General features: G+C 46.0%; 2 protein-coding genes across 2 annotated transcripts; one reads left to right on the forward strand and one right to left on the reverse strand.

Moving 5' to 3' along the window:
- Positions 1 to 6,316: 6,316 nt before the first annotated feature.
- P2RY4 (pyrimidinergic receptor P2Y4) lies at positions 6,317 to 7,494 on the reverse strand. Its single transcript, XM_016132612.2, has one exon. It carries the CDS (start codon positions 7,462 to 7,464, stop codon positions 6,367 to 6,369), a length of 1,098 nt encoding a protein of 365 aa, XP_015988098.2. The 5' UTR covers positions 7,465 to 7,494; the 3' UTR covers positions 6,317 to 6,366.
- A 4,218-nt stretch (positions 7,495 to 11,712) lies between these two features.
- Positions 11,713 to 21,954, forward strand: ARR3 (arrestin 3). Its single transcript, XM_016132608.2, has 17 exons — positions 11,713 to 11,780; positions 12,727 to 12,764; positions 13,031 to 13,061; positions 13,211 to 13,271; positions 13,470 to 13,514; positions 16,473 to 16,672; positions 16,790 to 16,849; positions 17,005 to 17,072; positions 17,684 to 17,819; positions 17,994 to 18,078; positions 18,344 to 18,416; positions 18,800 to 18,937; positions 20,437 to 20,520; positions 20,792 to 20,815; positions 20,984 to 21,036; positions 21,307 to 21,316; positions 21,792 to 21,954. The coding sequence occupies exons 2-17, from the start codon at positions 12,748 to 12,750 to the stop codon at positions 21,886 to 21,888; spliced, it is 1,182 nt and encodes a 393-aa protein (XP_015988094.2). The 5' UTR covers positions 11,713 to 11,780; positions 12,727 to 12,747; the 3' UTR covers positions 21,889 to 21,954.
- The last annotated feature ends 251 nt before the right edge of the window (positions 21,955 to 22,205 follow it).

A 22,205-nucleotide genomic window follows, 5' to 3' on the forward strand; every position in this document is an offset into this window, starting at 1 on the left:
AGAACCAGAGCAATGGCTACCTTCTGGAAAGGAATCCAACAAGTCTAAGTGGGTAAAAAGAAATACTGTATTCACATTGAAAGTGAAGGAATATTGGTGTAGTAAAGGGAATGAGGCTTACAGCAAGCAATAATTAAATATCAATGAGAAGTACATAAACTGAGCAGGTGCCAGCAGTGCTATGTCCCATGAGAGGGCATTACTTGATTTTTCTCTTGAGTTTTCTAAGTACATCTGGTTTCTTCTTTCTAGCAGTAGATCTAAGAGCATGACTAAGTCTTTAACTTGTGGTACAAAATTTACAATAGTAACCAGCCAGCCCCAAGAAAGATTTAATTTCTTACCTTCTCTTAGAGAGTTCTCACAATTTAGTAATTTTCACTTTCACTCAAGGAAGGGTCATTTATCTTCTTCCCACTTTGTGACCTAAATACATAAACTCTGGCAATAAAACATACATCAAGGTGCTCTCGTAGACTCATTTTTTGGTTGTGTTCCAGTATTCTTGTACTTTTTTTTGGTGACAAGCCACAACTCAGCTCATGCTAGGAATCTCAGCTCCAAAGGTTTTGGTAAGTAACTCCATTCACTGGGTTATTCTTAAATATTTATGGAGAGACAGACACCCAGGAGCTCAAAGGGGGAAAGGAGTATAAACGCATGTGAACAGATCTTGATTACAAAAGCTATTCGAGATCAGCCTCTTTAGTTAATGTCATCGACTGATATCTTTGTATGCATAGATCCAGGTTGGCAGGAAGTCAAGTATTTTTTATTATCTTCCGAGTATCTCATCCTCCTTGAATTCTCTTAGGCATTTGACACTGTTGCCTACTTTCTTAATCTTCCCTTTTCTCTTTTGGCCAAAGGTTTTTTTTTAAATAACTTTTAGAAGTCCTGCTTTTTTGAAACTCTCTTATCCCTTGATATAATTCCAGAGTTCCAATCTGTTTCCTCTGAATCCATCACTATGGTCATTTCTCAGTGATCAGTTCTTAGCCTTCTGCTTCTCACACTCAAGGGTTCATTCTTTGTCATGATCTTAACTATCACTTCCCAGCAGCACCAAATCCAAATCTAGAATCCTGGTTCCTTGTCCAGCTACACTAAAGTTGAGAACTGTCGAAAAGTGGTTCCTGCACACAGGAATGGTAAATGATATTCCTTCATTTATTATTCCATTGACACTTCACAAAAGCCCTGACAAATAGGCATTGTTATGCCCAATTTACCAATGAGGAAACCGAAGCTCTGAAATATTAAGTAACTTGTTTGAGATCACACAGCTAGTGAGTAACATATCAAGGATTTAAACCCAAGTCTGGTCATCTGACAAGAATTACTTCGTATTTCTACTACTCCTTGTCACCTCCTTCACCAAAATGCTGGCTTTTATCACATCAATGCAGGGGAACAGAGTTGTAGGGGATTATGGGATGAAGTAATAAACAATGTGGAGAAGAAACGTTAAACTCAACTATTGGCATGTACTCATTCAGCAAATATTTATTAAGCAAATGGGATGATGTGATGACAATTATTTGTATTTGCTTAGATCTCTAGATTTACAGAGCCTCACCACAATCTGAAGTACTTAAAGCTGAAATTATGATCCTCATTTTCCAAATGATCAAATTTGTGGCTCAGAGAGTCTGAGTGACTCATTCAAGTGACATACCTGAGCTTATTGTATAACCAGGGCTCAAATTTGGGTCTTCTGATTTTCAGTCCTATGTTCTTTCCTTTCTATCATAGTAACTCAAGGGGTTTACAGGTGGGAACTCAAAATATACATAAAGTGCTATATAGAAATTCAAGATAATCACGTAAGTAATATCAAAAAACAGTAAAAATTGCAAGTGTTTGATACAGACAATAATTACTATAGGAATGACCAGGAAGTTCACTGGGTAAGAGTCAACAGAGAAGGCCTCAAAGAAGAAGTGGGAGATAAGGCTGGCCTTGGAAAATGGGTAGGAAAAATACAGTGGGGGAAAGGAAAGATAAAGGTGCAGAGGTGAGAAAGTGCAAGTCTTATGTAGAGAAAGAATGAGGAGATCAAATTAGCTGGAGAAGAGAGATTTGTATTGGGGAAAAATAAAAAATAAAACAGAAAAGGCCCTCTTGAATTTCCGACTAAAGAATTTCAACTTGTCTTGTAGACAGTAGGGAACCATGAAAGAGCTTTTAGTAAGAGAGTGAAACTGTGAAAGCAGCGTTTGGGACAATTAATCTGGCAATATGCATTGTATAGGATGTGTTCCTGTAAGGAGAGACTGGAGGTAAAGAAGACTAGTGAGGAGGCTGGGACAGTTAGTCAAGAATAAGGTGACAAGAGTCAGTATTAGAATTGTAGCACTGGGATTATAAAGGAAAGCCAATTGTAAGTGACGTGATGAAGAAAGAGATGCCAGAATCCTGTGAAACAGGGAGGAAGAAGAGTTGAAGTTGCCTGAGAGTTTTCAAGTCTAGGTGACGGGGAAAGAGGCCATGAACATAAATGAGCAAGACAGGCAGGGAAACTGGTTCAGGGAGTTTAGTTTTTGACATCTTGAGTTGGAAATAACAGTGGAAGAGCCAAGTGAAACTGGCCAGTGGGCAATTAATGATATAGAGGTGGAGTTTGGGAGAAAGTTTGCACCTCAAACTGAGTTGGCATGGTGTAATGGAAAAAATCTCTGGGAATCAGGGGACCTAAGGTCTAGTCCTTGCTCTGCCACTAATTTGCTAAGTCATGGACAAGTCATATCTCTGGGCCTGTTTTTTCTTGTGTAAAGTGAGGGGGGTGCCAAGGCCCTAGAAGATTTCTGAGGTACTTCCATAGACTATGAGTCAACTGAATTGGATTCACATGCATATATGTTCTCTCCAAGAGAAATCAAGGGTCAGATGGGGGAAGGGATTGAATAATCCCTAAATGCTGTAACTAAGACAGAACTTGGGATTCTGTTCACTTTAGGGAGTAAAAGATGAAGACAGGCCAGCAGAGAAGAAGTAATAGGAGATAAAAGTAGGAAGACAGAAATTTTAGAGAAGGGGGATAAAATAAGGAACTAAAATTTAAAATACTACAATAAACAGAAGAAATATTTTATCAAATATGACAAAGGGTTAATATGTATGTTAAATAAATAATATATTTAGATGTATAAGACTGCCAGTAAGATGCCAATTGGAGAAGGATATAAACAGACAGTTCACACAAAAAGAAATGCAATTAGTAAACATGGGAATGTGTTCAATCCCATGAGCAGTCAAAGAAATGAAATAAATTAATGTTTACACTATCCAAAAATATTTCTTATCAAGTTTAGTGCTAGAGCTGCAAGGAAACTGGAACATTCAGGTGTCATTGTGGTGCAAAAAATTTGTGCAGTCCTTTTGAAAATCAAGATCCATAAAAATGTTCATCTCTTTGATCTGGTAATCTCAGTCCTGGGAACTTGTACTAGGAACAGAATTACAAAAAAGAAAAAAGCCATATGCATTAAGATGTTCAAAGCACAGACAAATTGGCCATCGCCTAAATGTACAATAATAGTGGAGTAGTCAAATGAAATATAATCTACTGATGGATGTAATTTTATGCTGCCATTAAAATGATAAATATGAAAGACTGTGTAGCACAAAGAGAGTATTTACAATAAAATGGGTTTTTGTAGAATTTAAAAATACATGATTACGCTTATATAAAATACATATGTCTGTATTATACAAACTGAAAAAGCATAGAACATGAAAAAAGAAAATGATTGTCTAGGGATTGAAAATATAGATGAATATTTTCTTTCGAAATTTCCTTTAATGTCACAGTGGAATTTTTTTAGTGTTATTTTTATAAAAAAATTTTAAAGAGGATGTGCAACAGGGATATCCTAGAGAAGTCAAAGGGGATGAAGGTCAAGAAAAGATCGTTAAAGGTCTTGCTTAGGAGTTAATTTGTGTTCTTCTAGGTATAGAAAAGTGTAGGAAGGAAACCAGATTTAAAGAGTGAAGGGGTGACTTTGTGGTGAGGAAATAAGATTTATGGGACTTCTAGAAATGACAGAGAAATGAATAAGATGAATAGAATAGTAGCTAGAAGAGACAGCAGGATCAAGGTACCAGTGGTAATGCTTTATTTTTGTTTGGTTTTTATTATGTGTGTGTGTGTGTGCGCGCGCGCGTGCGCGCGCGCATGCACGTGTTTTTAAAATGAGGTGAAGAGAGATCAATAAAAGAACAAAAAAGAGGGCCACCTCATTCTGGGACTGCAGGAAAGAAATGGAGAAAGAGAAGATAGATATAGAAGTCGAGTCATTGTAAATAAAGAAGATGGAAGTTGAGGTATCACATCTCAGTTTTCCAGGAAGCAAGGTAAATCTTAAGAGATCATGGGGTAAGATGAAATTGGGATCTTGAGAAGGTGGAAAAGACAGGAAACAGTCCCCCTGGAATGTTCACTAGGAACTCAGCAGGCTGAGAGAGATGGGGGCTTAGATGAAGTTCCAAGACATGAAGTTTCAGTGGGTCAAACCAGTTTTGTGTTCTGACTTCATCCGCATTCCCCTCCAGCTCTAAGAGAGAGAGAAGATTAGGCCAAGGTGAAAGTGTTTAAAGTTAGAGAGAGAAGGCAACATAAAGTAGCAGACCACAAAGCTTGGGCAGTTAGTCTTGATTAAGCATATAGGAGTTACACGGACCGAAGAAATGGAGGAGGCTGGGTCAGTTGCAATGGAGAGAACAGCTTTACTGGGTAGGGCTGGGGGGTAGGTGAGGTGATGGGCAAGGAAGGAGTGGTCGCAGGAATAAAAGGAAGAAACAGGGTACATACCAGTCTAGGTGGTGGCCATGAGACCAGAAGACTAGTAAAAAGGCCAGTTCATTTACTCCTAATGGAAGGGATCCTGGGCAGCTAGTGGGTTCTGGATATCCAGGGAGGGAAAGCACTTGAAAGAACGCGAAGGGGGTCTCAGTGACATCTAAGTCATTTTTTTCTGCAGACTGGCCCCAACCTTACTCTCCAGAGACACCTCTTAGAAGCTAATAGACATGTAAGAGATCAGTGACAGGTCAGCAACAGTGGAGCAAAAGAAAAGGAAGGCTAGAGACTCAGGGGACCAACAGGCTGGACAGAGATTTCAGAGGGGGTTCCGAGAAGTGTGAGTCCATTGTTCTCATGAAAAGCTAGCCCAGAAAGTCTTCCCAAAGCATGGGAGATAGCTCCCCAAATTCCATACCCTTCCCCACTCCCATAGGCTCATAAGCACTACGATAATGCTGATGGGGGTGAGTGGTGACTGGATGGGAGACTCTGAGCAGAGGTGCCCTAGTCCCAGTGGCCTGCCCTGACCTTGAATCCCTAAAGCCTGATCTGAAAGAGTTGACGGCAGATTTATTATTTATCTAGGGCAGGTGCTAGAGAAAGGTAAGAGACCAGTGAAGAACCAGCTCTGGCATCTATCCCTGTCACCACCCCTAACTCTCTGCACAAACCTGCTCTACCCCTTGGCGCCGGAATTTACAGCCATAGACACGAGAGCTCCTCCCTCTCATTCTGAGCCATCCCCTCTTCCTTTCATTAAGTACAGGACAGCTGTCAAATATGCTCTCAGCAAACATCATAAAGAAGCTCCAGTCCCATCCTGGTTCCAAAGGTCCTTATCAGCTTGGGCTCTGCCTCCTGAGGCTCTTCGGGGACTCTAGCCCATGATAAGGCTCAGGGCTACTTCTCTATCTAGTGGCTACACACAAGTTCAACAGTGCCGTGCCTCCAGCGGCACGTGGGGGCCCTGCTATCTGGGACTGCATCCTATTTCAGCATCTCAGGAGGCTAAATTGTCCTGTCTTGAAGGGAAAACCAGGAAGTGGGTGTGGACACCACATATGTCAAATCCTTGGCATCTGTGATATGCTGGTGGACCCTACTTCCTGATTCTGGCTATCACCATCAGATAAGTCAGGCCAATCCTGAGATTACCCCAGGTGCTGCACCCCGCCAGTTGAATGCTCTGATCCGGCTGGAGGAAAGCATGTTATGCAAGGATGAGCGGGAAGGGAGGGGGAAGGTAGACTGGGGAAGATGTCCAGGAAGCCTCTTAGGATCAAGAAATGGACCAATGGCCCCAGGAAAGAAACGGAAAGCAGGAGAAAAAAGTGGAGGAGAGTGGGTGCCGTTGTCTTTACCTAAAAAGTAGAGGGCAACTGAAGGGCTTATGAGAGATGGGGCCTCACGTGATTTTCGTGGCTCCCCTTAACCCTCAGGGGGAGGGTCAGTCACCAGAGCCTGGAAAAGAGGAGGAAGCAGCCATGTTAGGCATCACCATTAGAGTCCCTCACCTCTGCCTTGCACTCACCCCCTTTGCTCTCTCTTCTAGGCTTCCAGTATTACAATCTATTTGCCCTCTGGCTAGGGCAGCCACTGTCCTCGGGGATGGCCGTCCACCTGAAGCTGCTCTCCTCACGCAGGGACACCAGTGCCAGGGAGGAGGCGGCCAGGGGGGGCCGGGGCGCACTGCCACCGCAGAGCTGCCAGAGCTGCCTTCGATACTTGTCCCCAGTGAGCAGGTAGAGCACGGGATCCAGGCAGCTGTTGGCGCTGGCCAGAGGCCGGGTCACTTTGTAGACCACATTGACAATGTTTAGCACCTGGCAATCAGCCTTCAACAGCCTGGCCATGTAGTAAATGGTGCGGGTGATGTGGAAAGGCACGAAGCAGACAGCAAAGACAGTCAGCACCACTGCAATGGTGCGGAGAGAACGCAGACGAGATGATGGCTGGGCAGCCCCTGGCAGAGGCCGGTACAGGCGCCGGGCCATGAGCCCATAGCAGACAAGCGTGACCAGGCACGGCACGCCAAAGAACAGCCCCATGATTGCCGAGTTGAAGTGCACATAGTGATCAAACTCCTCAGGCCGAGTGGTGTCATGGCACAGGATGGTATCTCCCCTGGAGCTGGTCGTGACAAAGAACAGGTTGGGCACAAGGCAGCTGGCTACAAGCAACCAAACTGCCAGGCAGAGAAGGCCTGCACGGCGCGGGCGGCCCCAGCGTAGTGCCCGCAGTGGGTGGCAGATGCCCAGGTAGCGGTGCACACTGATGCAGGTGAGGAAGAGGACACTGCAGTACAGGTTCCAATAGAAGAGGAAGCGGATGAACTTGCACAGCCCCGTGCCGAAGGGCCAGTGGTTGCGGGCCGCGTAATAGTAGACGAGGGTGGGCAGTGACAGCACATACAAAGTGTCTGACAAGGCCAAGTGGAACATGTAGGTGGCCGTTGCATCCCAGGGTCGGAGGTGAAAGAGGAAGAGCCAGAGGGTCGGGGCATTGAGGCCCAGGCCCAGCACAAAGACAACTGTGTAGCTCACGGGCAACAGTATGAACTTGAACTCCTCATCAAACAAGCAGTCCAGCTCCACCTCACTGTCGCCAGGCTCTGACCTGGGAACTAGGGTAGTGGGCAGCGAGGACTCCGTACTGGCCATGGCACCCTAGAGGTGGAAATGGCAGAAGTGAGGGTGCTGGATGTCCCTGCCCACCCTTCCCCCGCCACCCCAGCCCTGACCTGGAACAAAAAAGAAAAAAAGCAGAGAACAGGAAAGGCAATGGTTGAACCATCAGTGGGAGGTAAGAGGAGTAAATCTGGGTGCAACCCAGGCCAGCCGGAGCTGGCCCGAGCCCTTGGTCCAGCCAGGGGCGTGGGGTGCAGCAGGCAATGCTTCGGGTTGTTCTCATTCTACAACTGACTCTGTCCTTCAGAGCTGGCTAGCTGAAGGGGCGGAGGCCCGCCAGGACTCTTCCATTTGAGAAGATGCCCTGACCCCAACTGCCTCCCAGCTTGTCACAGCAGCTGTGTCCCTGTGAAGAGAGCATCTCTCCACATGGTGACTGGACTTCTCCTCCCACCCTGCTCCAGTGTCTCCATACTAAAGTTCTCTCTAATGCCTGGTCCAGCCCAGGAACCCCATCACCAGCCTTACCTAAGAAACTTGGCAAAGCTCCTACCCGGTCCCCTTGAAGCTGAGCCCAGCTCACTCTGTCACCCTTTCCCTTGGCAGCCAGAGGCCATACCCAAGGGGGAGGGGTTAGGGGTGGGGCCATTCCTCCTCCCGCCCAGAAGACTGTCAGAGATGGCAAGGCCCATCAAGATTATCTGGTCCAACCCTCTCACTGTTCAGACTGGGAAACAAGATTCTGGCTGGGCAACTGGAAAAATGGAATTGCTGTTGAGTGAGACGAGGACAGCTGTGAGGAGAGCAGGTTTGAGGAAGGAGTGGGAGCTCAATTTTCAGCCTCTCAGTATTTCGAGATGCAGATTCCACCTGAAAGAGGAGGTGGCAAGGACGCAGCAAGGGGGCGCTTCTCTCCTGCCCACAGATGCTAGCCAGCGAGCTTCCCTTAGACCCCGCCCCTTCATACACACCACCCCTCGTCTCTCTCTATCACTCTGGAGACCGTGCTCTGATTACAGCAGAGAAAGCGAGGGCCGAGCCAAGATGTTTCAGAGCCAGGTGCCAGGGAATGCCCAACTATCAGGGGCCGTGGGCCTGGGGCTAAGCAAGGCTTCGTGAGGGCACAGGGGCCAAGTTCTGGACCTGCAGGATGCTGAGGATGAGGCGGGTAGTGCTGGGGGAGGGGAAGCAGGCTGGAGCAGGAGCCACTCTGAAGGGAGCTGGGAAAAGAGGGGGGACTCTGAACCTGATCGTCAGGTCCTGAGAATGTTGCCCAGCCGGATTCTGGCAGTGAGAGGAGGAGGCAGGCCTGCGAGGGAGGCTCTAGAATCGAGAATCTAGAACACCTGCAAGGCCCGGAAACCTGGATATCCTTGCCCTGTCACAGGGTTGGGGGAAAATACAAGGTAGGCATGGAGGAAGCAGTCCTAGCCCTCGGAGTCCTGGACAGGTGACTGCTGTGACAATTCATAAAAGGCCCAGGTGTTTGGAGCCAGATGGAGTTGAATTCAAATCCTTGCTCTTCCATGTATTAGTTGTGTGACCCTGAATACTTCTTTGTGACTTGGTTTCCTCACCAGTGAAATGGGAATAATACTAACCTTTTAGGGTTTCCTGCATATTGAATTGCTTAAAAGGTGTGAAAGCACTTTGTAAACCGTAAAATGCTGCTAATCTATAAAGCATTTCGTGACTTCACTCCCAGGATGAAGCTAGCTTCTTCAGAGGAGGGCAAGTGTGACTTGCGACAGCGTATACCCAGAGGAACGAAGTCCAGTGTCCACTACAATAGGGGAGCCCCGGCCTAACGCAGCCTCCGATTCCCACCGCTTGAAACTAGCTAGCTCTGGTAGGCATCTGCTAGTCCTTAGTCACAGCTGCCGCTGCCACTGCCGCCACCACTGCCACCCTGTGGCTACTTCGGAGAGAGACCTTCCCAACCTTCCCCTACCAGAAGCTGGCTTCTCTTAGTCACCGGGGACGGAAGGAATGATTTGTGCATAATGCAAAGCTACACACCGACTCACTCTCATCCTTACTTCTGTTTCTGCGATTTGGGCGTCGCTATGCTTCCCCTATTCCTCTGGACGTTCCTTCAAACCCCTTCCCTGGTTCCTTTTTGTCCTCCCCGCAAATGGGAACCTTTCCCAAAGCTTAATCCTAAAGCCTTTCCCTGCTCCCCTTCTCCCCTCTCCTCCCTTCTCCCAGACTCAGTGGCTTAAAACAACACATCTATTCTCTTCTCGTTCTGGAGGTCAGAGGCCAAAAATCGGTTTCACTGGGGCCAAAATCAAGGTGTCAGCGGGGCTGCACTTGAACTCCAACAGTCACCTTGGGCAGAACCCGTTTCTTTGCCTTTTCCTGCGTCTACAGCTGCATTCCTTGACTGTGGCCACTTCCTCCATCTTCAAAGCCAGCAACACAGCATCTGGCTTCAGGCCTCACAACTCCTTCTGTGTCTATCGTTAAATCATTTTCTATCTCCCTCTGTTTCCATCTTATAAAGAGACTAGTGGTGACATTTAGGGCCCACTCAGATGATCCAAAATAATCTCCCCATCTCGAGTACGTTAATTTAATCACATCTGCAAAGTCCCTTTTTCCATATAAGGTGACATTCATAGGTTCCGGGGTTAGGACCTGATATCTTTGGGGGCCATTATTAAGCCTATCACAGTATGTAATTAAGATTTGTGCAATTAAGATTTGTGCTTTTTACTGTTTGTAAATCATACCTCAGTCAAGAAACGCACATACTCCTGGAAAATATAATGATTTAAGTTTGATCATAATAATGAATTAAAGACCTATCCGATCTACTTTCTTCCTGCTGAGAGGACCATGAACCTAAGTTGAAAGAGAGAATGAGCCTCAAGTGTGGATCTGAAGACAAAAAGGCTGCAGGCTAGTCTAAAAGTAACTTCGCTCAGACTTTTCACCTTCTCAGAGACATCAACCTTGGCAAGTATATGACACTTTCTTGTATATCCAGCACCAGTTTCGATCCTACTATGGTCCCTGCAGAGTCTGGACTTCTAGCTATACCTAAAAATGCCAAAGAGGGAGAGTTACAGCAAGTAAGAGACAAGGGCCTGGGTGCATCCTGGCAAGGAATGGCAATGATGAACACGGCTGGCTGTGCAAGGGGAATACAGGGCAGTATTCAGCGCCCACAGTGGGGAGTAGGAGGCAGGGAAGGCCCTGTGCAGCTCTCTGAGCCACAGCCATAGCCATCCTCTGAAGAAAGGACATCCCATCGTGGAGAGCTGAAGGCTGGATCTCTGGATAGATACTAAAAACCAGCCAGCATCAAGGGGAGGCAAGGAGTATTGGGCCCTATATCCCTAGACTTGGAGGTTCTACCTCTATATTCTCCAAGTCCATGAAACCCAAGCCTGGGCCCTGTAGGAAGGAGAAACAAATAAGGAAGATTGCTTTTGTCACTGCTATTGTGGGGATCCTGGCAGCTGTAGGACATAAATATCTCTAATTCCATGAGTGGTCATATGAGGCAAGAGAAGCTGCTTAGAGCCTATAGTGCGGACTTAGTTTCAGGGATTGGAGAGAGTCGGGAGCTGGGTAGGGGGTTACTCTAAATAGGGGTGATGCAGATGTCAACTACCTATTCCCTCCACATGCAATATCCTGCCAGGAGAATCTGTCTCTGGGCCAAGAATCCTTGGTTACTTTTCTCTCCAACAAGAAAAGAAGTTCAAGGCTCACACACAGCTCAATACACTCATCCTCCCTCCCTACCTCCCTCCCTCTTACAGGAGATTGACTCCTGCTGTGCACATAAGCTAGGATAATCAGGGCTTCTAAACATCAAAGAGTCCCAAGTCCTAAGTGGTGGGGGCTGGGGAAGGGTCCCTGTAATAGATGATCAAGAGATATAGAAAGATGAGTGTGGCACAGAGCTCTCCCTTCGGAAACACAGTGGCTTATACGTTGAGCCCTTCTATTTCTATCCCTCACCATGCTTTTCCTTTAAGGCCTCTGACTCCACTTTGATCCCAGTCCTCAGGTTCAAGGCCTCACATGGCCCAAACCCTGTATTTCCCCTTCCCAAGCTGCCCTGCTTTTAACCCCATCAGACTCAAACAACTACATAGAAGAGCCTGCTAATCTTTTAACCATTAATCTTTTAGCCACTAATCTCCTTTCTAAACTCTTGGCACCTGCACTATTTATAAATCAGCATTTCATTCCAACCCCCACCCCCAGAACCCTATTCTTCTCCCCTGACCCCCACCAATCTGAGCATTCACAGGACTCGGGTATAAGAGGCTGGGGAGGGAAGCAAGGCAAGCAGAGCTGGAGACTGATGTGAGCATCATCTCTCTCTCCAGGTAATAGTCCAAAATCTTTTATTATCACCCCATACTAGGCCCCACATCCCTCACCCTTAGCATCCCCCTTAATATATCAGGGAGCAGTTGAGGGGTACCTTTCCTGACACAGCCAGCATGCACTCAGGCTGAGAAAACCTACAAGAGAAGCACCCCTAAGCTCACCCCTGAGGCCAGACCTAATATGCAGCAAAGGGAAGCACTAGAAAGATATCATTCTCTCTCTATGGGTCCTTACTACAAGGCCTAGCACCTGGGACATGGATTGGGATAAGAATGGAAAAATTTGGAGAGGGCGATAAGAGCAGCGAATAAGTTCAAGGTAGGCTTTCGACCTCCGTACAGGTTTCAGACACCACCCATAACGAACAGCATGAGAAAATCAACCCTCTTTCTCCCACACCTCTCCCTTCCTAGCTCAGAGATAAGGCCATTATGAAGTGAACTCGGGCTCAGAATCCATTGTAGGAGGAAAAGCAGGCAGAATCTGGTCTTTGTTTGTTCATTAATTCAGGTTTCAAACACATCTGGGTGTATGTCAGGTGATGTCCAGACTCATTCGGTCCAGTTTTCCTCACACTTTTCCGAATGGAGGTCTATCTCCAGCCCTTTAACAGACAATTCCCTTCTCTCTGAAGGTTTTCAAGAGTGCCCCAGCTATTCCAGGAAGGCTAGCACTTTCCGGAGAATAAAAAGTATGGTTAGCCAACAATTTGTAAAAGAAAATAGGAAAATTATTTTTCTCATGTACAGGATGGGTGAGAATATGGCTGAATAAGTACCCTTGGCAAGAGAGAGAATAGAAGAGGCACTTCATGGTGGCGAGGTGTAGATTGAGAGAGGAAAGGTTACGTTACACTAGGTGTGTCTGGGTGGTATACCAAAGTTGGATAATGAGACTAGGGACCAAATGATTGACTCATCCTCCTTCTTTCCCTCTTCCCAGAAGGGGCTCTACATCAACTCTATGGCCAACATTTCCAGGTAAGTAAGAACTCCTTGTAATTCTTTGATGCTATGTCTTGTCCCCTACCCAAACTCAAGTACTTGCGTTTGTGGTAGAGGGGTTTCCAAGCTCTCCCAACTTGTGACTTAGACTATACCCCGGTTACTTCCACCTTTTCACCATTTCATGTTCCTCAGGCCTCTTCTGATCCTGGGAATATCTCCTTTTCTCCCTCTCCTTCCCACTACTGTTCCCTGGTCTCCCAATCTTCCTCCCTATCCTCTTTCTGGTTTTCTCCTCATAGGGTGTTTAAGAAGACTTGCTCCAATGGGAAGGTGAGTGAACCTGGCCCAGTTGGGCAAATGAGAGGGCAAAAGGGATAGGTGGGTATGCCTTTCAGAGTGTCAGGGGTTTGGGTTGGGGATTCAGGTGAATATGTTCAAAGATGGTTACGAGAGTAACATGGGAAGTTGTTTCACTACAGCTTTCTATCTACCTGGGGAAACGAGACTTCGTGGATCATGTGGACACAGTGGAACCCATTGGTCAGTGAGTCCCAAAAGGGAAAGAGCCTGGGGAGAAGGGAATGGAAGCCAGGGAGTAAAAGTAAGCCAAAAAAGGACCACACAGAAGAGAAGGACAATTAGAGGGAAAATGGGAGGAACCATTTCAGGGATCCACTTCTGCTTCATGGTCTGAGATCTTTTCCTGACCAGGGGTGCCATCACTCCCTCTCTCCACAGATGGTGTAGTCCTGGTCGACCCTGATTACTTAAAAGGTCGAAAGAGTAAGTAAAAGTCCTTGTTGGTCTTTGGGTCAGGGGCCTCAAGCTGAAACGTCACACATGCCAGACAAGTAACCTGAATGAGACTACACGAGTGGACCAGAGGGGTATAAGAAAACCAAAAAATGGTGGGAACTATGGATGCCCTGTCTGGTGGGGGCTAACAACTTGGAATTCCAGCCCAGTGGGGCCCAATTTTCCGAACGTTAAAGAGGAACTGGAGATGAAGCTTAGAATAAGACCTTCAGAGCCCTCGAATCAGAAAAGATTATGATGCCCCTTCCCCAAATAATATTCAAAGACAGGTATATTTCTACAGCATAAATAAACTTTTATTTTTCAAAATTACTCAAAATTTATATGCACGCTGAAATTTAAATAGTTTCTAAAATTTCTTATTTGTTCCATTTTTGTTGGTGGTGTCCTGCTTTGGTGCTCGTTGGAACGTGAACTTAGACTGACTGTAGAAAAATACGATATGCCAGAAACCCATATTTTTATGAAAATTTCCTAATTTTCAAATGTTGACGACTAATTAAAAGATTTTCAAAGGGAACCCCCTTAGCTTTTCCATTAAAAGAAATCCCAAGCAAAGCAACAAATAAAACAATTAGTATGACAAGAAGCAGTAAGAGACATTACTCTGGTCACAATACTAGAAATCAAGATTACTTTGAAATATTTTTTCATTGCTTTTTTTCCTTTTAATTCTTATTCTGTGACCCAACTCAATTGAAAGTTGGGTTTGATTTGAAACAAAAAACTTAGAACAAATTGGTGAATACTAGTTCAGGTGTAACTTTTAGATATTGTGAAAAAAAAAATAGCTTTAATCGCTCAGATTAAGCAGTATGGATAAGCAGCCCAGGCAGTTTTAAATATCAGGGAAAGTTTGGGGTAGAGTCAGTAACTTAACCAACTTATTTAAGATTCTCAATCACTATTTCTAAAACCTAAACCACTTTTTCACGTTCCTGCAAATTCTTCAGAATAACCTACATAAAGAAATCTTTAGTTCAAAAACTGCATGTTGATCCAGGAATAAGACGTGTTTTTTTTCTTTTATTCAAATCTTGTTTATGTCCCTTAGTAGAGTCTGATATTATTCACTTAAGTTGTTTACATTTCTAAAGTTCATTCCTTAGCCATTTTGTTTTGTTACTTTTATGACTATATTTTTGCATCATATTCCCTAATATTTTTTTCTGTCAAGGAGCATTTTTTGATGTAAAATGTGCTTATGCTATACCATTAAGTTATTAAAGGCCAATTATGGGACAGTATACGTGGTTGTATTAATGGAGTGTGGTTTAACAAAAATTTATCTGGGATCTCTCTTTATTATTTCTTACAACTGCACGTGAAACTGCGATGATCTCAAAATGAAAAGTTTCATTAAAAAAAGCAGGGAGAGAGAAGTCATAAATACCTAAGATGGCCTTATGTTTAATTACAGAAACAAAGTCGGGAAGTAAATGCAACAGACATTAACAGAACTTATCTCTGGAATATAACGCATGATGGTGAAGCTTTGATTTATCTTTTTGTTTGTGTTTTCTCCTTTTCACACAATTAATATGTATTATTTGTATAATAAACACAAATATAAGTTAATCACTTTCGAATAATTATTGAACTTTTTAAAAAATAAAAATGAAGTATATCCTAGCACAAACAAAGGATGTTTCTAAACTGCTAGAGAGCCTGTAAGATCTTGGGGGGAGGTGCAGATTAACACCCTCATCTCCAGAGTTAATAGCTACCCTAACCCCTCACCCCTCCTGATCTTCTGTATTCTTACTCCTTATCTCTTCCATTCTATCCTTTCCCCTGCTTCCTTCTGGCCACCTATTTTCCTATTCTTCTCACCTTCTTTATCTTTTCCTTTGTCCCTTCTTTCCTTTCTTTCTCTCTCCCTTCTCCCACTTTAATTGGCTGTAATTGAGAACCAAGGTGAATTTATTTGTTGTCTCTTTTGAAAATCGTCGCTTGTCTTCATTGTGGAAAGATTAGAAAATACAAATGAAGGAGAAAGAGACTAATCCTAACACTCAGCGATAATCACTAGTCACATTTCAGGTCATATTTATTCACATTTTTCTGTGCAAAAAAATATGTATACTTTTATCTAAAATGCGATATTATAAGCAATGTTTTCTAATCTTTTTCACCTATGTCAATACATAAAAATCTATAAATTTTTAAATTACCTAGTTCTATATTGTATGGGTGTACCATAACACATTCAGCCAATCTTCAATTTTGAACATTCTTTGCTATTATAAACAACCCCATAAAGTATATACGTGTATATATCTTTTCATACTTGTCCAATTATTTCTTTAGACTAATGCCTAGAAAAGGAATGAAGGACCGAAGGGCATTCACACATTTTTAGAGCTGTATGTTGCCAAACTGCCCTCCAAAATGGTTGTGCCAGTTAACTCTTTCCTGCAGTGTGTGAGGCTGCCCATTGTTCTAGTCCTTAGAAATATTACCATTTTCATTACTTTCCATCTTTGCTGTATCTTTTGAATATAGATTCACTTTCCTTGTTCTTAATTTTAAAAAGGAAATAACTTGGCTGTTCAATATTTTGATCTCTTAAAAATATTAAAATAAGTTACTTTGTACTAGTGTGTGGCTGTTAGTAGTTTTCTTTGGCTCAGGGCTCCTGATAGAAATAAGATTCTCCAGCTACGTTCTACATCCTTCCTTCCCTCAATCTCTGTCACCCTATCCTGGACAGGTATCCCTCTGTACTCCATCCCATACTCTACTAGGGAGTGGAGCAGATCGAGGTGGCTTTTAATTTGCCCCTAATCTTAGGTACTAGCTGCAAAGTATGAGTGCAATCATAACTGTTCTATTTCTGCCAATAGTCCCATGATCATCATCATTAGCATCATCATCATCCATATCTATAATTACTTTACAATTTTCTTCCCCCTTTACCCGCAGTGTTTGTCATGTTGACATGTGCCTTTCGCTATGGCCGTGACGACTTGGATGTGATTGGGCTGACGTTTCGCAAAGATCTGTATGTACAGGTCCAGCAAGTCATCCCAGCTGAGCCCACCAGCCCCCAGAGGCCTCTCACAGTCCTGCAGGAGCGCCTACTGCACAAGCTGGGGGACAATGCCTACCCCTTTACCCTTCAGGTACTGACCCCAAGTCCTGGACAAGGTTTCCAGGCAAGATTAGGAGAGAAAGCTAAAGAACAAGAGAGCAAAGGGTACATGTTTCTTCTGTTTGCTAACCTCCTTCTGATCCCCTAGATGGCTGTCAACCTGCCCTGTTCAGTGACACTGCAGCCAGGTCCTGAAGATACAGGAAAGGTGAGGTCTGGGCTCTAAGAAAGAGATAGATGGTCAGTGCTGGGAGGAGCGACAGAGGGACAAAAGGACAAGACTGGAGAAATGAACAGCTAAGGGATGAGGTCAGGCATTCATTCTAGGCTCATAAGGAAGAGAGGTGCCATGCTCTTTTGCAGGCCTGCGGGGTCGACTATGAAGTGAAGAGTTTCTGTGCTGACAATCTGGAGGACAACATCCCCAAGAGGTATTCTTTGGTCCTCTCCAAACTCCAGATCTTGCTCTCGGGACAGAAACAGCCCTGTTTTTAATCTCTGGAACACCATCACCGCCAACTCGGATACCCGGTTCTGATTCTTCTCTGAATTCTCTTCTTAGCTCTCGGGCCAGGGTTGGCAAACTTTTCTGTAAAGGGCCAAAAAATAGATATTTAGGCTTTGTGGGCCATGTGGTTTTTGCCACTGTGGTGTGAAAACAGGCAGAGATTGCACACAGATGAGTGAGTGCGGCTGTGTTCCAGCACAACTTCATTTTTGGACACTGAAATGCGAACTTGCTATAATTTCTACATGTCATGAAATATTATTCTTTGATTTTTTTCAACCATTGAAAAACATAATAACCATTCCTAGCTCGTGTGCCATAAAAACCAGGCAGCAGGCCAGATCTGCCCAGTGAGCCATAGTTGGCTGACCTGTGGTCTAGATACCGACACTGAGGGTCTAGAGGAGTTCTCTCTCTGACGGAGGCCTTCGCCCACCTCCACCCCGATGCAAGGACTAGGCTATGGGGTTGGCATGGGAAAGGTCTGTGGATCCCAAAGGGGACATTCTGGCTAACCCCTTGGCCTCTACTCAGAGACTCTGTGCGGCTGGTCATTCGAAAAGTACAGTTTGCACCCCCGGAGCCAGGCCCTGGCCCCTGGGCCCAGACCACCCGCCGCTTCCTTCTGTCATCTCAGCCCCTACAACTCCAGGCCTGGATGGAGACGGAGGTGTGTGGCGCTCCCTTCCTGTCCCGCACCCCGTAACCCCTCTGAAACCCTGTCTTTACTGATTTCCTACTTGAGTAGACAGGGATGGAAGTTAGGGTGGCAACAGTGCTAAGGAAATGGGAATGCTGCATCTCAGTCTTGGTGTTTTCCCTCCAACCTCTCCTCCTGCTTCAGGTTCACTACCATGGCAGGCCCATCTCAGTCAATGTTTCTATCAACAACTGCACCAACAAGGTCATCAAGAAAATCAAGATTTCCGGTGAGCTTCTTTTCCTGTTCCCCTGCACCTGGTCCCGTATCCACAGGCCTTTTTCCAAAACTCTGTCCCACTTAGCCAATCCGCATTCATTTAATCTTTCCCTCCAATGCAAGCTTATCAAAACATTTATCTCTGTTTGTCCATGAGCACATCCCAGTGCACCATGCATAGTGTGCCCGTGTATAAGGTCACATCTGAGGGCAGTGAGTTGGGGTCTCAGGGGTGATTGACTAATTATAGTCATGTGCTTTTCCTGGCTGTTCAGTTGACCAGATCACAGATGTTGTCCTGTATTCACTAGACAAGTACACCAAGACTGTGTTCATGCAGGAGTTCACGTGAGCTGGCGCTGGGACCTGGGTCAGAGAGACAAGGCTGGGGTGATGGGAAGAGGGCTGGGGCTGGAGGCAGAGGAGAGGGCTGGGTTAAGGAGGAAGTGGTTAAGAGCCCAGGACTGAAAAAGGCCAAGGTGAAGGCTGATGTGGGTGAACGGAATGAATCCCAGAGCTAGAGGGAGGATACCCACAAGACGATCATCAAAATGAAAGAGAGGGTCGGGGCCTAAGGGTTTCCCATCAGAGCAAATTGTTCCCACTCCCCACACTTAGACATGCCAGCTCTTTCGGATACTCCAGTGGAATTGTGCAAGATGCTCTTAGGAGTGAAATTACCCTTAGTTGGCAAGCCTAGCATAAGTTCTTCTCGTCTTCGCCTTTCAAAGGGAGACTATAGCTGCTAACTCTAGCATTTCCAAGAGCTTCGCTGTAACCCCACTCCTGGATGCCAACAGCCAGAAACAGGGCCTGGCACTGGATGGCAAACTCAAGCATGGTGATACCAATCTGGCTTCTAGCACGATGTAAGCTCAATGTAACTCCCAACCTCCATTTTCTATCCCCAACCCATTCTGTATGCTATATATACAATTGTGAAGTTTCACCTTCTATGAACGTCTCTAGGTCAATGCTCAGAGATCCCTCCAGGCCCAAGGGCCAACAGTAAGCTAAATAATGCCCATGGCAGGCTTAGGTCTTAGGCAGCAAGAAAGGAAAAAGTGGAGAGAAAAATTTCCTATGTTGCAGAATATTTCATAGCTCACCAAGGTCTTACATATGTACTATGTTACCTTCATAGGAATCTTACTAAAGTAGGCTGTGTGGGCATTCTCATTCCGTTTAAACGTAAGGACCCCGAGGCTGAAAGAGATGAAGGAATTTGTCCAAGTTTGTGTAGGTAATAAGTGGCAGAAGCAAAGAGGATTCTAACACACGTCATCTGGCTCTAACACTGTGATTTCTACAGTAGCTACTCTCTAGGGAAGATAGAAATGGATGGAAGATTCGGACATGAGAAGTGAAGGAAAAGGAGGACAGAAAAGGAGAATGATATGACAGGAAGTGATAGAATTCTATTGGGTTATTCATTTGGCCCTCTGCCTTCGGAGGCCCTAGTGTTAGATGTGTCTCCCACGAAGGCCACCTGCCACCTCTGACAAGCGTTTAATTCCCCCACCTCTCCTCATGCCTTATCAATCATGTAGCTATAGACTGTTCTTGCTAGAAAGACCCTTTGAAATCATCCAAACAGCATTATTTTATAGATAGAGGATAGGCATCCCAGAGCAAACTAGAGACCGTCCCAAGAATTATATGGCTTTCTGTGTCTTATTTTTTAATCAGGTTTTTTTTTTTTATTAAGCACCTGTTATATACTCATTCCTATGCTAAGCTATATGGGAGGATACAAAGAAGTTTAAGACAATCTCTGCTCTCAGTCAATTTATGGCCTAGATGGGGAACAAAGAGGAATGAGAATGCAATCTAACAATTAAATGTTAGTGCGTGTGCTTCAGTTTGTAAATCCAGTGGAAGTTAAAAGAAGCCAGCATAGCTGGAGAGGATTTCCTGGAAGAGACAGAATGAGCTAGATTTTGGAGAATGTGTAGAATCTGAGTAGCAACGAGGAATAAAAGAACATTCTAAATCTGGAGCAAGGCATGAGGAAAGGCTAGAGGTGGGAATCCGCATGGCACATTTTGAGCATGAGAGGATGGGTGCAGTTAGGTTGTATCCAGGGTGTTAGGGAGTTAGGGCAGAAAGGGTTAGAGAGGCTGGGTGAGGCCGGATTGTTAGGGGTCACAAAAGCCAAACAGAGGAGTGACATTCAGAGAGGTAGGCTCTTGGAGCAGACAGTGATATGGTAAAACTGCATTTTGGGAACAGAAATATGGTCCCAATGAATAGGAGTAGAACCTGGAAGACTTGTTGGAAGACAAAAGGTACACAGGGAGAGATTGGGGGACTTAACAAGTTCCTCCTCTTGTCCCCAACCCCCAACAATGAATATCTCCACCTCCAGCGTTCGACCTGGAATGACCAAGGAGCTGCTGGGGATCCTGGTGTCCTACAAAGTCAGAGTCAACCTGATGGCGTCCAGTGGAGGGTGAGTGAGAGTTTGGGGGTATGTCTGATCAGGGGCAGGGGAGCTGGGGGTTTTTCACTTCAGTTTTCCTCCCAGTTAAACCGATCCCAACAAGCTGTTTCCACCCCTCCTCCCAGACTTGGTTCCTTGCGGACTCAGTGAGCAAGCCACCTTCCCTTCCAGAAACCCACTCTGTGGCTAAGTTGGCTTTATGATTCTCCCATCTCCCATTAAATTAGCTTGCCACTTTCCATTTCGAGCTGCTAATTCTAGGGTGTCATTCTACCCTCAGCATCCTAGGTGACTTGACAGCCAGGTAAGAGATTGTGGGGAGGCCCCTGGACTGGGACAGGAGGGGAGGATGCAGAGCTAAGGAGACCAAAGGTGACGGGGAGCCTGAGGCCATCCAGGGAGGGAAAACAGAGAGAGGGGTTCAAGGAGTGGGCTTGGAGGGGCGTCGGTAACTGCCTTGGGACTCTTGCAGTGATGTTGGTGTGGAGTTGCCCCTGATCCTGATGCATCCAAAGCCATCTCATGGTAAGTGAACAGGAGGGACTCATGGAAATGGTGGTCCTGGGGCTTGGGGACCAAGCAGTTCTGATCTCAAGAATCGGGACTGGCTCAACTTTTAGGTAGAGACTGAATAGTAATAGGCAGATTGGGAGTCTCGGTTTTCAGGTGTGTTGGGGGTGGGTGGGAGCCAGAGGGTTAAAAAGGCAGGGGCTAAAGTCACGAGACGGCTCTTCAGAAACTGAAGAGTCCCTTCCAGCTTCGGCCCATCTTCCTCTCTCTGCATGCGTGCTACAGAGGCTGCCAGGTAAGGAAACGTGAGGCTCGGAACCCCGCCCCTTCCCCTCCCCCATCGCCAGCCTCCACTGTAAGACTATGGGAATGTGAAAGCGCTTCCCTGGACTGTTGCTTCCGACACGTGTGCGGTGAAGACGTTAGGTTCAGCTTCGTGTCACCGCTCAGTGCTTTCCAGCCGCACTCCAGCCCCCGCTCCTCTCGGAAACGCACCCCCATTTTTTCCCTTTTCCCCGCCCCCTCTCCCTGACTTCCCGCTCTCTTTTTCCTATCCCTTCCGTCCATCCCTCCCCACGTTCTTATTTTTCCTCCAGGGCTCAGAGGGACCTAGGCGTTAGGAGACTGGGGCGGAACGGTGCGGGAGGGGGGAGCTGCCGAGGGGCGTTGGCCATCGAGCTGGGGAGCGGGAAGGGATCACTTGGCTGGGATCAGGAAGAGTGACAAGGAGGATGTTCCTAACCCGCCATTCCCCTTGCTGCCTCTGCAAGCTCCGAGGACATAATCATCGAGGAGTTCACGCGGCAGGAGCTGGGCGCAGAGGAGACCCAGGAGGCGCTGGCGGCCGAGGGGGACGAGGGGAGCTGAGCCCCTGGCTCTGGCGCGTCTGTGTGGGGGCCCCCTGTAACGCTCCAATAAACCCGCTTGTCCCGACGAGCCTGAGACCTCTTTGGTATTTCCTCCTCTGGGAGGGTAATGGAACTATCGAGAATGAGCACCCCCATCCCCCCGGCAGTCATTAGATGACCCTACTTTTCTCCTAAACGACCCCCGACTTCCCTCCTGCTCGCCACACGCTGCCCGCCCGGCCCTGGCCGCCTTCGCCCCCACCCGGGGAGCAGTGGGCCAGGGGGCGTGGCTGCACGCCCAGGCCTAGGGGTGACTCCGAAGGGGGCGTGAGTGGT

The sequence above is a fragment of the Rousettus aegyptiacus genome, unplaced genomic scaffold, assembly GCF_014176215.1.
Source record: "Rousettus aegyptiacus isolate mRouAeg1 unplaced genomic scaffold, mRouAeg1.p scaffold_m13_p_9, whole genome shotgun sequence".
NCBI classification, from domain to species: domain Eukaryota; kingdom Metazoa; phylum Chordata; class Mammalia; order Chiroptera; family Pteropodidae; genus Rousettus; species Rousettus aegyptiacus.